Consider the following 16629-nt stretch of genomic DNA (forward strand, 5'->3'; position numbering starts at 1 on the left):
TTAGGCATTTCATTTTTCCCATTTTTTTTTCTTTTTCTTTCTTTCATTTTCTTTTTACTTAAAACAAACGCCCGTAGAGATTCGCTTTGAAGGTGGCCACAGGATGATCACTTTAAGTTTTACAATCCTATTTAAGGTTGGTTTAAAGGGACAAGTTTTGCCGATAGATGGCACTACAGTCTTCGTATCTCTCCCATATATTTTTTATCTTCCACGAAAATTCACGATTTCTCTTACAAATTTCAACCTAGAGACTTCAAATTTTTAGAAGAGGAACTTCATAATCTATCGAAGGCAATCATCCGTGCCGATTTTTTATTTAGAATTTTGTTCAATGTTGAAATTGCTTGATTGTTGAAATGGTCATCTAAATCTTTAACAATGGAACTGTTTCAACAATAAAGAAAATTCTAAATAAAAAATCAGCACGGATTGTTCCCTTTGATAGGTTATGAAGTTCCTTCTCTAAAAAATTGAACTCTCTAGGTTGAAATTTGTAAAGGAAATTGTAAATTTTCGTGAAAGGTAAAAATTACATGGGAGAGATACGAAGATTGTAGTGACATCTATCGGCAAAACTTGTCCCTTTGCACTAACCTTAAATCAACTTGCAATTCGAAAACGTCTTTTATTTTAGAACAATTTTTATTTTGATATGATTTACATATATAAATTCAATCATCCAGTACCAATATCAAATGTAGTTTCAGTTTTTGCATTTTGATATACCTACTAGAAACTGGCAATTCAGCATAGTTCGTGGCATTTTGGTTACAGTGTATGCTGTAACAAGTGCAGGGCTCATAGCGAGTCACTTTTTTTTTTTTTTTTTTTTTTTATAGCTAAACGTTACTTTTTTTCAAATTTGTCACTAAAAGTAACTTTTCTGGGAGGTAAAGCTACTTTTTCGTGTGATTTATGTTTTGCATTGACAGTTTTCTAAGAAAAATATAAAAATAAATGGAAAAAGGCAGAAACTTGTTACTCATCACTCTTCTGAAAGCTTCAGTACTTGCTGCCACATGTGAAACAGTCAGTTTTATTCTCACTTCAGCTATTATTCTTTCTAAAGCACAGTGGATGTTTGGTGGATGCTTAAGCTCTCAGTGTGGGGTTGAGAACCCTTCTGTGTCTATTCTTTCTTCTATCATAATAATCTTTTAGTTTTCTCTCGTAATAGTTAACGCTCCGCTCAACATTGTGTGTGTGTATTTGTGTGGTTCATCATGTTCATCTTGTGTTACGCTTGTTGTATGTTCTTCTTAAGAGTAGGTGATAAATTTGAATATTTCATGGCTTTGAGAACTCTCAATGCTAAGTTAAATATAATGTCTGGGATGAAGAAACTCGGAAATAGGCCAGAACTGGTTCCACTTACTCAGAAGCTTTTTAGATCTGCTAAGTCTGCTTACCGTAACTACAAAGCATACTTAGAAAACCTAAGAAAGGAGGAAGCTCAAAAAGAAGAAGTAAAGAAGAGAAAATGAAACAAAACAACAACAGAGACGTGATGGAGACATTGACAAAGGGGAAAAGGAGCGTGATGAGATTTTGGTCACTTTTTCGTGTGGTTTTGGTCACTTTTGAACTATTTATAAGAGACCAGACCACTATGAGCCCTGCAAGTGACTTCAGTTAATTGTGTGAAAAGAAACCCTACATAAGACAAATTTAGTGAGAAGGTTGAGTTAGTTTTAAAGCTGCGACCTTTATAGCCCCCTATAAGTGTCTCAAAGACAGAAAGAAAGAAAGACAGTATATTTTAAAATTTACTGCGCTAGTCTAGCCTGAATAAGGAATCCAGAATATGTTCTAAGCCCGAGTCTGGGTTTCTGGTTAGGTTACTGTGCAGACCTCTAGCTTTGTTTAAAGAAACAAACCAAAATTTGTCTTACATGTATACCTTATTTACTGTTTGTCGTGCCAGTATTCCCCTTTCCCTTTCTGTTGCAGTGTGACTGAAGACGGGAGGAGCGTGTGTGTTATTTGTAACAAGGTGTTCTCGAAGCCTAGCCAACTACGGTTGCATGTGAATATTCATTATTTCGAGCGTCCATTCCGCTGTGAATCGTGTGCAGTTTCATTCAGAACCAAAGGTCATCTTCAGAAGCATGAAAGATCTGTTAGTCACCAGAACAAGGTAATGAATAGGATACTTTTTCTAACGAGGGAAGAGATAGTTCCTTTTACAGATATATAATGTTTCTGAGTTTCTTTTACAGATATATAGTGTTTTCGTTAAGTTACTGTGTACTGTAAATGCACGCTTCTATGTATGTAATGTATATCCTAAGAAAGATACTGACTAACGTGTAGAAAGGTTTGTACATTCGAAGAGGCCTGTTTGTAAAATATTTTATAAAAGCATTTCACAACAGCGTTATTTTCAGTGCTCAGAAACTTTCCGGACACCATACGGGGGTTGGGGCATAAGTCCTGGCAATTACTTTTTTCTTAGTAGGAAAAGAACGTAAACAGGATTATCTTGAGCCTGGAGAACTTGACACCCATAGTAACATGGACACTTCATCAACGTTAGAATATAAATATTAAGTCAACCACCGTGCAGCAAGGCGTGACCCGTCAAGAACAACGGGCTTACATCAAAATATCCGTTTCTCCGGAAGAGGATGCGACATGGAGCTATTGAAATATGTAGGGAATAATGCCCTATCGTACCGAACTGTCGCAATTGAGCAGCAGAAGAACGTGAAACAACAAGCGATAGACAATGGATATAATGCCCTATGAGTTTGAGGACGGGTGTGTCGCGTGGGCAGTCACAAACAGGCATTGACACCCACGCAATCCATAGGATCTTGTAAGATGTGTACCAACACGAAATAGCAGTCAGGTGAGTGCTCTATTCACTCACGGTGTGCAAAAATGCTATATGTTACGACACCGGTACGCTACCAACAGGAAAGAGTACCTACTATAGTGAACCATTGCTATCGATGAACTAAAGTCAAACAAAAGTATGGCAGTTGCCCTATTCTTTCTCTGCTCCGTATGTTGTACATTACTTCTAATTCAAATAGTCCATTTTCTTTTGTACTTGCATTAGTCATTGACACAGTTCTCACCAGCTTACGAAAAAAAAAAAAAAAAAATCCATGATTTATGCCTCAATCTCCATATACACATCTGTTACATAGTTAATTTGGTGTTGATTAGTTTTAGTGAAAGTAACTTATCATCAAAAGTTTCTAGATGAATATTTAGAATCAAGCGCCTTATTTAAAACATTGCAATTTGTGTGTTAAACTCATAGAAAATTGAGTTATTTGATAATTCGCATGCTTAGTTTAAATATTGGAAAGTAAGTAATGGAAGAAATATATTGTAATGACTTCTGATTTGGGAATGATTGAAACCAGTAAACCTTAGGTTTTTATTTTCTTCCAGAGTATTGGGCATTACGGCTTCAAATATGAACTACATTTTCACTTGAATATATTTTTTTATTTGTTTTTGTAGTCGTACTAGAAGAAAAATGAACAATACGTTAAATACGGTACAAGTCGTAAGAATATTTTTGTTCATTTTTACTTTTCTGCCAACATAAAACGTATTACCAGAATCTAAACTCACAACTGAAAATTAAGATAACGATGGTAGTTGTTAATTTTATTGCCTATGTCGCTAAAGTTTTACATTATTTATGGGTGAGTATATATTTAACTACTTACTCTGTTTTTAGTACTCGAGTATATTTGATTTTGAAAATTTCTTTCTATATTTAAGTCTTGGTTTTACTATTTCTTCTTTCTTTTTAATGCCCTGCATATACTCGAATGTGTTATTTCGAACTTATAATTCAAAGATATTTTTCTAACTGCATATTTCTTATTTATTTATTTTTCGGGCTATGTTACAATAGTTTATAGTTTTAGATGTATAATACATACAAAATATAAGAATGCAATAAGAATGTGCGAAAAGTTACAACTTTTTTTTTTTTTTTTTCAGGTAAATATTTAATTTAGATGGTTAAAGGTAACGAGAAAAAATAAAAATAAGATGGAAGTTGGTTTTGCCATCAACATCGCATCAAATATGGAAGTCTTTTTTTAAATCACTTATTTCTTTTTTTGAAATGTTGGTTAAATCGTATAATTACATAACAATGATATAGTAACAGATAAATCTGGACACTAAACTAGTGGGAAACTGCAGATTCTTAGTGAGCATTTCAACCGGCATTTAGTTAGTTTGTGCAAGTTGAAAGAATAAAGTACCAAAACATAAAATCATTAGCGTGTCACAAAAACTTCAATTGATTAGAACGAGCGTCTGGCAAACCAGCATCCAGATTTTTCTTTGTTACCACGCTGTTAGTTTGTAGTTTAGCTTTCCTTCTGAGCACTGAAGCCACAGTATATAAAATGTCAACTTACAACCTAATGTAGGGTCCGAGTCACATGTAGTACCACCGGATATCGAACCCGGTTCCATTCAAATTACTCAAAACAGCCATTGTATTTAAGAGGAAAAAAGTTCATCTAGTTAAAATGAAAAAATTAGAAGTAATAATGAATAGTCCACATTTCACTTCTAGGTTAGTATGAATTCTACTTTTGGCATGCCTACGTCAGATAATCCACGTCCGTTCAAATGCGAAGACTGTAAAATCGCCTTTCGCATTCATGGTCATCTGGCGAAACATTTGCGTTCAAAGTTGCATATTATGAAGTTGGAATGTTTGGGCAAGCTTCCGTTTGGAACGTATGCTGAGTTGGAGAGATCTGGAGTCAATATGAATGAAATCGATACAACAGACTGCGAAAACTCATTGGAAAGTTTACAGGTTAGTACTAATAAGGTGCATTTGAGATGAAAAGATAAGCTGAAAGAGTGAACCCTGTTTCTCTCAAACAACTCAAAAAAACTTGGGGAAATAAATACTTACAGGAAACTTTATATATATATGCAGGGCCGTAACTTGTAGGGCCCAGGGGGGCAACTGCCCCCCAGGGAAGCTCCCCGCCGTTCGAAGGGGACCCACTTTAAGACAGAATTTTCTTACTTCATATACGATACGAACACGAAATTATAAATGAAGCATCAAACAGGTTCACTACATTACATAAATAAAACAGCACACAAACGGTAAATAAAACAAAAATGAGTCGTGGCCCCATTTCAGTAAAAAAATGTCTATTAGGGGCCCTAGAAATAATATTTATTCGTGTGGCTTTGAGATTTGCCAATATTATCCCCTTAAGTAATTTGTCATGCATGGAACGAGCCCAGGGCATGCGGAAGGGCCCACAGGCTACGGGGGCCCACAAATGGAGAGAAAGATGAAAAGAAGTCGCCTATTTTCGAATTTTGCGGGAGGGCTCAAAACAATTTTTTTTCTAGGGGGAGGGGCAAATATTAATGCTTGTCTCTCCAGAAAAAAATTCAAGTTACGACACTGCTAATATGGGTGCACAAATGCGCCATTTCAGAGATATAGCCCGCTGAAAATTGACCTGGACATTTTAAAAAGGGTCCTAACTCGAGAACAAAATGTTGGTTGAAGGATGGATAAAAGAACATAGTAGTTATCGTCTGTCTAGATTTTATTAATGTGTCAGTAAATATGGAATACATGCCATTTTTCAGTTCCTGATCTATCATTTTTCGTTTCTACGAGATCTCATGAATCTCGGTCTATGCATCGAGAGCGCTGTTTCTATCGTCGCTCCTGTTTTACATCCGTTGGTACATTAATGGAATCTAGGCTCAAAATAACGCTATTTACTCAATCTTGATACGATATTTCTTTCTTGACATATGACTGTTTTACCGTTCTAACAAATTTTCGGCGGGTCGTAGCTCTGAAATGGCGCATTAGTGCACCCATGTCGGTTTTATGAGAGTTTTCGTGTGAGGAGTTCCGTAGGTTTTTTGGTGTTATTTCCAAACACCTTCTGTACTATATATATATATATATATATATATATATATATATATATATATATATATATATATATATATTGGTTAATATTTTAATATTGGTGGTTCATAAGTAAACCCAACCCAAAGGAACATGAAAGGGATTCTCAAAAAGAGCTGCGCTTACTATCGAGTTTAAAAAAAAAATCAATGTTGCAGACCGTGATACATGTCAAGCTTCTTTTCAAGATTCGTATATCTTTTGTTTTGTTCTCTCTTTTGTACATTCCAACGATGAACTGTTTATGGCTTTCAAAATGATCCTGCAGTATCTGTCTTCAGTGTCTGTTTTCTAAACTGCAAATAATCTCAAGTACATCACAATGTTGCGCGAGCGGTGATTATATTCAATGAGAAAAAGCGGAAAGGCTATTACTCACCGCTCCGCTTTTTCTCAATCTCAAGTATGTTTCTGGAAGATAAACAATGTCAAGCACTGAAAGCAGTGGCGTAGCACACTTTTGCGGGCCCCCCCGCAAAGTATAGAGAAGGGGCCCTAGTCGTAAAGCCAATAGAAGTAAGGTTGAAGTTCTACTTCTTTAAATCTTTATTCATCGCAAGATTTCGGGGCCCTCTATACCTCGGCCCCCCCCCCGCACTGCGGGGGTTGCGGGGGCAGCTGCTACGCCACTGACTGAAAGCCAAATATAGGTATTTATTACGAAATATTATAGTATCAATGAGCTTTTAATTGTTTGCTAATTACTTTACGCTGTAGTAGTGAAGAAATAATTTTATAGGTATTTTGTTAAAACCTACTATGAAATACATAAATACACATATCTTTGCGCTGGAATACAATCTTACAAAAAATAAACAAACAAACAAATAAATAAATAAATAAAAGAAAATAAAATGAAAAAATGTTGTCTTACCTTGATTGTCCTCTCAACCATGTATAAATGAGGAATACTTCCAATATATTGAGAACCTTCTGTCCTCTTCCACAGGACAAAAATAATAAAAAAATAGTCACACTGTATTTTGTTTTGTTGTGGAAACTGCGCGATAAAAGAATGAAAAGTTGAAAAGATATGAAACAAACTGGTTTTACAATTATGATGTACTGAGTTTGGGAACCAGGATGGGAGAAAATTTGAATGGAAAATGGACACTATTGTCAGATCAATTGTTGCATAGAGACATCATTTTTGCTGAGCGTAATTGATGCTGCCTGCGAGGTTGATACAAAGCCCTCTCGATTTTCACACATGCCCATAATATTCATGAGGTGTAGTGCAGGACTACAATTCTTGACTCTACTTTACTGTGTTATTATTATTACTATTACTATTTATTCTCGAAGACGAAAGCAGATTCTCTAAATCAGTGATGGCCAGATGGCGGCTCTCAAATAAAAATGAATAACAGTATATGATTTATTCGTTTTTTTTAAAAAAAAACTCCGTGTGTAACAGGAAGAGTGGTCCTCAATCGAGACTTCATTTTTGAGGTTTGAAAACGTCATCTGTAACCTTTTGCTTACCAAGCCTGTTCTGAAAGATGACGCCTATGCTACCAGCGAAGATTAATAAAATAAAATAAAATAAACAGATTCCATGTAATTATTTAAATATTCTTAGCTCAGACCCTAATTTGCCTAGACACATGAAACAAGAAGTTGGATATCTAGAATAGAACAAAAATTCAGAAAACGTATGACTTATGCACATTCAGAGAACTGTCAGAATATGTATAGGGTGCTTCAAAACAACACCGACAACGTTTGGGAGGTGATTCCAAAAATTTTTATACAGGGAGTTCGGCCACGGGCATACAATTTGAAGTACTCCCGAACTAACTCTATAAAAATTGTTGCGGAAGTGCATCAGGATTCTGAAAATATAATATTTGGATAGGGCAGTGAAGTCTTGACCCGACTTCGGTAGGTCTCATAGTTTTGGAGCTATAGACCTTTAAAGTTAATTTTTTCATGTTTTCGGTAGCCTATAACTCCCAAAGGAACCATTTGTGTACCCAGGTTCGTCTATACTTTTTGTCTTATCTTGTTGTCAGGAATCACCTCTCAAACATTGTCGATGTTGTTTTGAAACACCCTATATATATATATATATAGATAAGAAAAGATGAAAAAGACTATCAGTTCTCTTCTAAGGTGGGATATTATGACGACCAGGGAATTTCACCGTGTCTGGTAGTGAAAGAAAAAGTTGTGTCGGACAGTGTTTTTATTTCAGAAAATTCTTAATTTTGACCGAGTGGAAGAACTGAAGGATATTCACAACTCATTAGAAAACTTGTTGGTCTGCTTGCATAAAAGATAATTGTTTCAGTGTGAAGTTAAATTAATTAAAAGAGATTAAGATGATGAAAAGCATACTAATGTGATCTCTATACATAAGGTTTATTGGTTCACGTTGAAACATTGCGTAGATACTGAAATATATATATATATATATATATATATATATATATATATATATATATATATATATATATTATACGTAGGTAAAGTCTATTGTAATTCAATTTAAATTATTATTACTATTTTCTTTCCAGATCATGGCTCAAAAGTTGTACGAAAAGGATCCGTCTAAATTACAACAATGGGATCGAAGTCATACAACAAGTGATTCATCTGAGGAAATTCCTGACGATACTACGAGTTTTCACAGCGGTGTCGATGTTAGTTCAGATCATAAAACGGACGCTGGCGAGTGTGGAGAAAGTGAAGGCTCTATTCAAACGAGAGGCAGGAGTCCTGCTTCGATGTGTGACGCAGATTATGAGGATGTGTCTGATGGAGAAAGTGTATGTAGCTGAAATCTATCTATCTTTAATAAGACCCAACTAAGTCGCAATCTTGTGAACTTTCGATTGTTGAAATCTCTTACACATACAGGACGCAAAATCTTCATTAATGTTTCTCTCTGAATTTCTCCACAAATTAATAAATGGCCACAATATTCTGTAATGAAATTTTAACTGATATCTTTCTTCGTATAGTTGTTCGTAAACACCCAATAAATATCCCGAGATTTGTCGTGATTAGAAAATCACTCCTGTACAGATTACTGCTCCAAATGAATAAAATTACTGAGGTTTAGATATTTTTAGCACTAAAGTTTCTTTTGTTCACGCAGTACAATTGAAAGTTGACCATTTGCACCTTATATGGTTGTTAATATGTTGTACGTTATTTAGTGTTTTCTTATAAGCAAAATGTGCATCATCTAGTGCGGGATTATGTGCATCACTGTTAGGAGCATGTGCATCACTGGTAAGGTTAAATTTGTCACAGTTAGGAGTATGTAAATCACTGATATGGTTAAATTTATCGTTGTTATGAGTGTGTGCATCACTGGTAAGGTTACCGGTAAATTTGTCGCTGTTAGTAGTATGTGCATCACTGATAAGACTAAATTTATCACTGTTAGGAGTATATGCATCACTGTTAACACTAGAATTTGTCACTGTTAGAGCATGTGCATCACTGTTAACACTAAGTTTGTCACTATTTAGGAGTAGTGCATCACTCTTAACACTAAATTATTCACTGTTAGGAGTATGTACAGCACTGTTAACACTAAATTTATCACTGTTAGGAGTATGTGCAGCACTGGTAAGACTAAATTTGTCACTGTTAGGAGTTTTTACATCACTGTTAAGAATAAATTTGTCACTGTTAGAGCATGTGCATCACTGTTAACATTAAATTTGGCACTATTTACAAGTATGTGCATCACTGTTAACACTAAATTTATCACTGTTAGGAGCATGTGCATCACTGTTAACACTAAATTTGTCACTATTTAGAAGTGTGTGCATCACTATTAACACTAAATTTATCACTGTTAGAAGTATATGCATCACTGTTAACACTAAATTTGTCACTGTTAGAGCATGTGCATCACTGTTAACACTAAGTTTGTCACTATTTAGGAGTAGTGCATCACTGTTAACACTAAATTTATCACTGTTAGGAGTATGTGCAGCACTGTTAACACTAAATTTATCACTGTTAGGAGTATGTGCAACACTGGTAAGACTAAATTTGTCACTGTTAGGAGTATTTACATCACTGTTAAGAATAAATTTGTCACTGTTAGAGCATGTGCATCACTGTTAACATTAAATTTGGCACTATTTACAAGTATGTGCATCACTGTTAACACTAAATTTATCACTGTTAGGAGCATGTGCATCACTGTTAACACTAAATTTGTCACTATTTAGAAGTGTGTGCATCACTATTAACACTAAATTTATCACTGTTAGGAGTATATGCATCACTGTTAACACTAAATTTGTCACTGTTGGAGTATGTGTCGCCGTTAGGAGAGGAAAAATAGCAATAGATACAATGTGCTACTTGACAATGCCTTTTTTAAAATATACAGTATGTAAATAAATAAACAGTATGTTTCAGCAGAACAAGAAACTAGCATTTATTATCTAGAACGAACGACATACTTTTCAGGGTCGTAAAATTCTTTTTATCAATTTTCTCGAAAACTATTCATTCTTGAGGATTCATTCAGATCGATATCACGTATTGCTCAATGTGTTTTATCTTTCGACAAATTATTATAGTTAAAGGAAAATAAAAATTTAAAACTTAGTCATAAATTTGGGCTATATATCATTAACCATATTGTATGCTGTCATCTTGCATACAAAAGTAGCAAAAAATAATAATAATAGGTTTGTTTTTTTTCCCGAAAACTATGCATGGGGATTTACACTCAGCTATATAATTTTGTTTATCTCAATGAGATCTATTGAGATCCTTCATGGCTGTGTGAATATCGTACACGCCTTTAGGGTTGGAGACTCAGTTCGATTCTTGGCGGGAGCTTATGTGGTTCGAATTCCACGTTAAGCTGTAAGTTCACGTTTCATATAATCTCGCTCCTCAATGGGACACTAAACTATCAATCCAATCAGTGAGATCTATGTCTCATTTTTGGACATTTTTTGTTTTGTTTATCTTTAAACGCTAATAATATTGTAAAAATATTTTTTCTTGTTCTTTTCTCTTTTCCTGTGCTGAATGTCCAGTCTAAAATGAGAGCACTTGATCGTCGTAAGTAAATAAATATATAGCATCAATCTCACAAACCCAGCACACTATTCTTAATACTTGGTACTAAACAGCTTTTTTTATGTATCACTGGTAAGACTAAATCTGTCACTAATAAGATTAAATTTGCCACTGTTAGTATATGCGTCACTGGTAAGGTTAAATTTATCACTGTTAGTATATGCATCACTGGTAAGGTTAAATTTGTCACTGTTAGGAGCGTGTACATTACTGATAAGGTTAAATTTGTCACTGTTAGGAGCGTGTACATTACTGATAAGGTTAAATTTGTCACTGTTAGGAGTATGTGTGTCACTGTTACGAGTAAGTAGATCACTGTTAAGACTAAATCTGTCATTGTGATTTGCTCCTTTTCTATCCAAATTGTATAGGATTCATACAAGTTAACACCATCAGTAGTTACACTTGAGTTTGGAAGCTTGGCATACAATTAATTATTTGTTTATAATTGTTGGGGCGAGAACAGTTTTTCCATGCACCGTTCATTTTAATTGATTGTAGATTAATCTTAAAGGTATTTTGTCTCGTTAACAGTGAATAATAATGAAATGCAACATATTTGTATCTGAAATTAAAACAAAATATACGTACTAATGTAGTTATCGTCAAGAAAATTAATAGTAAGTTTGCATCCGATGTTGCTTTTGGTTTAATGTAGTCTTGAGGGTATTATTGACATCTTAGGTGTAATAACTATGTACTCGTACTTATCCGGCATTCAATGGAAACACGAGAAAGTAATACTGTGAAATTTTCATTGTAGGAGTCCTTTTTACAGGTTAGCGTATTATTTTCTGATTTATCGCAGTTTACTAATACGTACAAAACACTGTGAAATATATATAACACATTAGCTAGTGATTTCGAGTTTTTCTTAGACGTTGATGAATGATAGATTTGAATTAAATTATGTCATAAATTTACAAGCCATGTGAGATAAATAACCAAACCAAAAAATTGAAATTTTCATTTATTTGAGCGAAGAAAGGAAAATGGTAATGAAAGAAATATAGGAATTTATTCATGTTTTAATAACGTAAAACAACTTATAAACACTATACGCACATGCTGAATGTAACACCAAGGACACATTTTTTTAAAATGCTTTGTTATTTCTTCTGTTTAAACTGTACTTATAAAGTTAATTAACATGGAAGAATAATAATGTATTTCTTTTTATTACCGCAGGAAGGAGCAATGTGTTCCCCATTTGTGTGTACAGTGTGTGGTAATAGCTTCCAAAACGTGGGTTCGTTACAAGTTCATATGTTTGTGGAACATGATTCAAGCGCAGATGTTGACAACCATGAACTGAGACCGCAGTCGAGAACGAAGACAGATTCTCAGCGATCAGAAGGCTCCGGTGGCAGCGAGGAGAGCGATCCAGAGACTGACGGAGGGAGCTTTCCATGTCACCTCTGTGGGAAAACTTTCGCATCGAAGGATTCACAGAAAAAGGTATTAATTCAAGTAAGAATGTTCTGTAAAGCGTTCCAGCTAAAAGATCAAATCGCAGTTGGGTATCATTCATGTGATTAACTTACTAAATTCTTGGTAGTACTAAAGCTTTAAACCTGCATTTTTCTCTAGGGTAACTCTTAAAAGCATGGGACTCATCTCTTTCGTAATTTGCATTCATTGTAACATCGCGTGAATAGAAGAGGTTGGTATAGCGAAACCAGCATAATTTCAGGTTATGATTGGAAACTCACGCAGAAACGCATATCACTAGTAAAATTACGGAACTTGACCAATAGTCTCTCTCCTACCCTTCCACAAGATCTTCTCATAGTCGTTTCATACCATTAGCTCAGAAGTATATTTACAAGTATGTATTTTGCTACGCTGTCCTGTTTTGCACGGAAATAGCGAAAGAAATGTTGTGTAAAATGAAGCTTCACTCCGTAGTCTGTGTAGTTTCAGTTCTCCATTTCTTGATAACATTACAGATTCAGTACTTAATAAATAAATAAATAAATAAATAAAAACTCCATATGAACACTTTTAAAACCAGCTACCAGCTTTAGACAGCTTACAGAATGTTAGTACTTTCTAAACATATTCTCCGTAATTGTCGTTAGTTACTCTACTCTTTACTTTTCATAATTTTATGTCCATGTAAAACAATAAAATACATGATAATAAATATTTTCAGTCAGTGTTGAAAATATGATACAAAAGTTTTAAAATGCGCTCTAAATTGATATTTGTTTAGTAGTTTGGTACGCAAAAATTAAATTCTAAACAAAACACTGATATAAATATATACATAAATTATAGATATAAACATACAAACAATGATTGCAGAAAGGACCTGAATTCACGTTGTATAGTTTTGAGATATTAAAGAAAAACTATTTAAAACTTCTCATGGCCATATTCAAGATATGCAGTTGATCTATTTATGAAGAGCACCTATCTATTCTGGATGCTCTTGCGAGGAATTATTATAAATATGAGCCGCAGCTCTAACAGCCTGGTCAGTTACGTCACTAAAAATTGTTATAAGAAAAAGTATGTACAAAAATGGCACGTGCCAAGATCTCTTCTCCGAAGAGCACCTAAATACACATGTTTAAGTTACATTTTCATCACTTAGTAACATAATTACAACAATGGTTACAATTTCAGGTCCTTTTTGTAATCAACTTAATTAAGTAACATCAAATATTATTTAAAATAAATAATAACAAAATATCTGCGCAAGTAAAGTCGTGTAACACATAAATCAGTGCATCTAAATAAAAAGTAAATCACAATTTTATTGTTACAATAGTCAAAGAATATAAGATAATTTGACGTTTATGATAATACTTGTTAATATTCATATATTACAATTAATAGACAGAAAATAATATTGTAGGAAAAACTACAGTAACCTTACATTATGTCGGTTTCCTGCTCTAATATATGGTTTCTCATTTTCAGTGGTTTTTGGCATATATTTATTTTTTATTTATTTATTTATTTATTTTTTTAAAATTTTTAATTTTAAGCATTATCTTCTTATTGAATTTCCGTTCACATTATGTAGATAGGCTAGATGCACAGGTACAACAACAACTGTCCGTTTATTATGCAAATACGAAGACACAGACAACATTCCGTGTCCATCAACAGAAGTTTACCTTGAACCCAGAGTTACCTAAAGTCTCCCTACAGGCTTAGTTGATAGTACATGCATCTTTCATACACGGGGTCCCGCGCTGGTTTCCCACTGGGAGAGCCTTCAAATTTCAACACACTACGGTGGTTCAGATTGCATCTTAAACTATAGGGACACTAAACTCCACTCAATCCCATAGTTTGTTTGTGGTGTCCTTTTACTGTAGAGAACTAAATTTCATTGTTTTGTTACTATTTGCTCTTCCGTTTTTTGCGTTTGTCTTGAATTTTGCTATCAAGATCGTGATCTGATTCCATTCTCACTGTTACAACCAAAGTGCATTTTACCGGTTTATTACAAAACGAACGCGTCAATAACACCATGGATATAGTATTGGTGATCTCTGAGTGAGATTATGCCCAGCGTGGAAACAACTAACTAGAGGCAGATAACTATTGAGTCCAAAAAGGACCAAGATCTAGGACTGCGGATCTTTCGGTACTCAGCCTTTAATTTGACGCTGTGTTTACGCCGTTGTAACATCTTCAACACTTGCTCTTGCTATACATAAAGTTGCGTATAGCCCTAGAGAATCGGAAAAGTTCATAAACCAAAGGTCATTAAAAATGTTACTCAGGTTCTTTCTGTAATCATTGATTCATATAAAACCAATAGTATACTCATATGTTGATGAAAAACGTACAAGTCTAAATGTACTAGTAAAGAATCTTCCTTTCTTCTCAGACAAAAACTGAAATGACGGTCATGGGAGGAAAATATTTTATTTGTGGAGGTTGAGTATTTATAAGGATCATTTGGTATAATATATAGAGATGTGTAATTACATACGAGAGAAAAGCTCCAGCTGTGCATTATATTGTATGTGTCAAATATGTGTAATAGGGTCTTTAAAAAAAAAAAAAAAAAGTGAAAATAAATTTTCGTAGTTATGGATATTAACGTCCTATCCATATTAATGGTGGTAGTGGTAATACAGTAATTGGGACGGTTCGACCATGCAGTTTTTAAAGCACTACGAAAGTAGGCGTCGTAATCTTTGGTTACTATTTAGTCCAGCATTTCTAAAACTATAGAGGTCTGACCTCCTGCTTCCTTTTAGAGTGAATATTATTTAAGAAACGAAAGAATAAAGGTTCGGAATGTAAACGAAAGGATATAAATGAAATAAAGTTTAAGTGAATTCCGTATATAGTTCAGAATCTCAGGCATGTATAGATTCTAATATTTAGTAAATAAAGGTTGTATAATTTCTCGTAGCTTATATAAATGTATTATTCTTAAATAAATATTTTATTTAGTTTTAGTTTAAAGAAAAATAATACATTTTCTTCTATCAATGTCAATATAAAATTAAGGAAAGTTTAATTAATAGTATTTATGAAATGTAAGGATACTGGTATTAACATATATATACATATACATGGTGTTTCAAAACAACACTGAACGGTTTGGAGGTGAGTTCTAACACCAAGATTAGACAAAAAGTATAGCCCAACCTGGATGTAGAAATCCGTCATTTCGGAGTTATAGGCTGCTGAAAACATGAAAAAATGAACTTTAAAAAACCATGGCTCCAAAACTATGGGACCTACCGTAGCCGAGTCAAGACTTCACTTAGGAGCTAGTATGTGCACTATCCAAAAACACGTGTTTGAGAATCGTAAAGTACTCACGCAACAATTTTTATAAAGGGAGTTTGGTTACGGGCCTATAATTTGAAGCACTCACCACCTACCTCTGTAAAAAATGTTGCGTAAGTACCGCAGGACTCTGAAATAGAGCATGTACTAGTTCGTAAGCGAAATCTTGACCCGACTAAGGTAGGTCTCATAGTATTAGAGCTATTTTTATATATATATATATATATATATATATATATATATATATATATATATATATATATATATATATATATATATATATATATATATATGTTTTCGGCATCCTATAACTCCGAAATGACTGATTTCTGCATCCAGGTTGGTCTATACTTTTTGTCTTATCTTTGTGTCAGGCATCACCTCCCAAACGTTGTCGATGTTGTTTTGAAACACCCTCACACCTAAACAATAAAAAAGTCCCTATGAACATAGGGCGAAAAACGCGTTGTTTCAAAGTTACGAGATGCTGAATTCAAAAAAATTGTTACTTTGAGGTTGCCTAGCTCGAAAACTATGAGAAATATCAAATGTGGTTAAAGAACTTTAGAGGAGCTAGTACACTCTCTATCTAAATACCTATGTTTCAGAGTTGGGTTGTACGGGCGCACATGATTTTAGAGAGAGAGGTGAAAGAGCCGAACCTATACCACAGCTCCCTCTATAAAATCCGTTACGCCGATGCGTCTCAACTATGAAACATGATTATTTAGATAGACAGGGTACTACTTCCTCTAATATTTGTTTAACCGCCTTTGATATCTTTCATAGTTTTCGAGCTAGGCAGCCTCAAAGTTACAATTTTCTCGATTTCAGCATCTCGTAACTGTGAA

The 16629-nt window shown here is 34.2% G+C and overlaps 1 protein-coding gene across 4 annotated transcripts in view; it reads left to right on the top strand.

Annotated features, from left to right (window-relative positions):
* Positions 1–16629, top strand: part of shn (zinc finger protein schnurri) — a 472944-nt gene that overhangs the window by 449135 nt on the left and 7180 nt on the right. For all 4 annotated transcript variants that reach the window (XM_081755807.1, XM_081755808.1, XM_081755806.1 and 1 more), the window contains exons 9-12: positions 1954–2140; positions 4562–4810; positions 8467–8718; positions 12200–12469. In XM_081755807.1, the coding sequence (XP_081611933.1) occupies positions 1954–2140; positions 4562–4810; positions 8467–8718; positions 12200–12469 (958 nt within the window). The remainder of the gene's footprint in view (positions 1–1953; positions 2141–4561; positions 4811–8466; positions 8719–12199; positions 12470–16629) is intronic.

This window comes from Thermobia domestica, chromosome 4, assembly GCF_964235325.1.
Source record: "Thermobia domestica chromosome 4, izTheDome1.hap1.1, whole genome shotgun sequence".
Lineage (NCBI taxonomy): Eukaryota > Metazoa > Arthropoda > Insecta > Zygentoma > Lepismatidae > Thermobia > Thermobia domestica.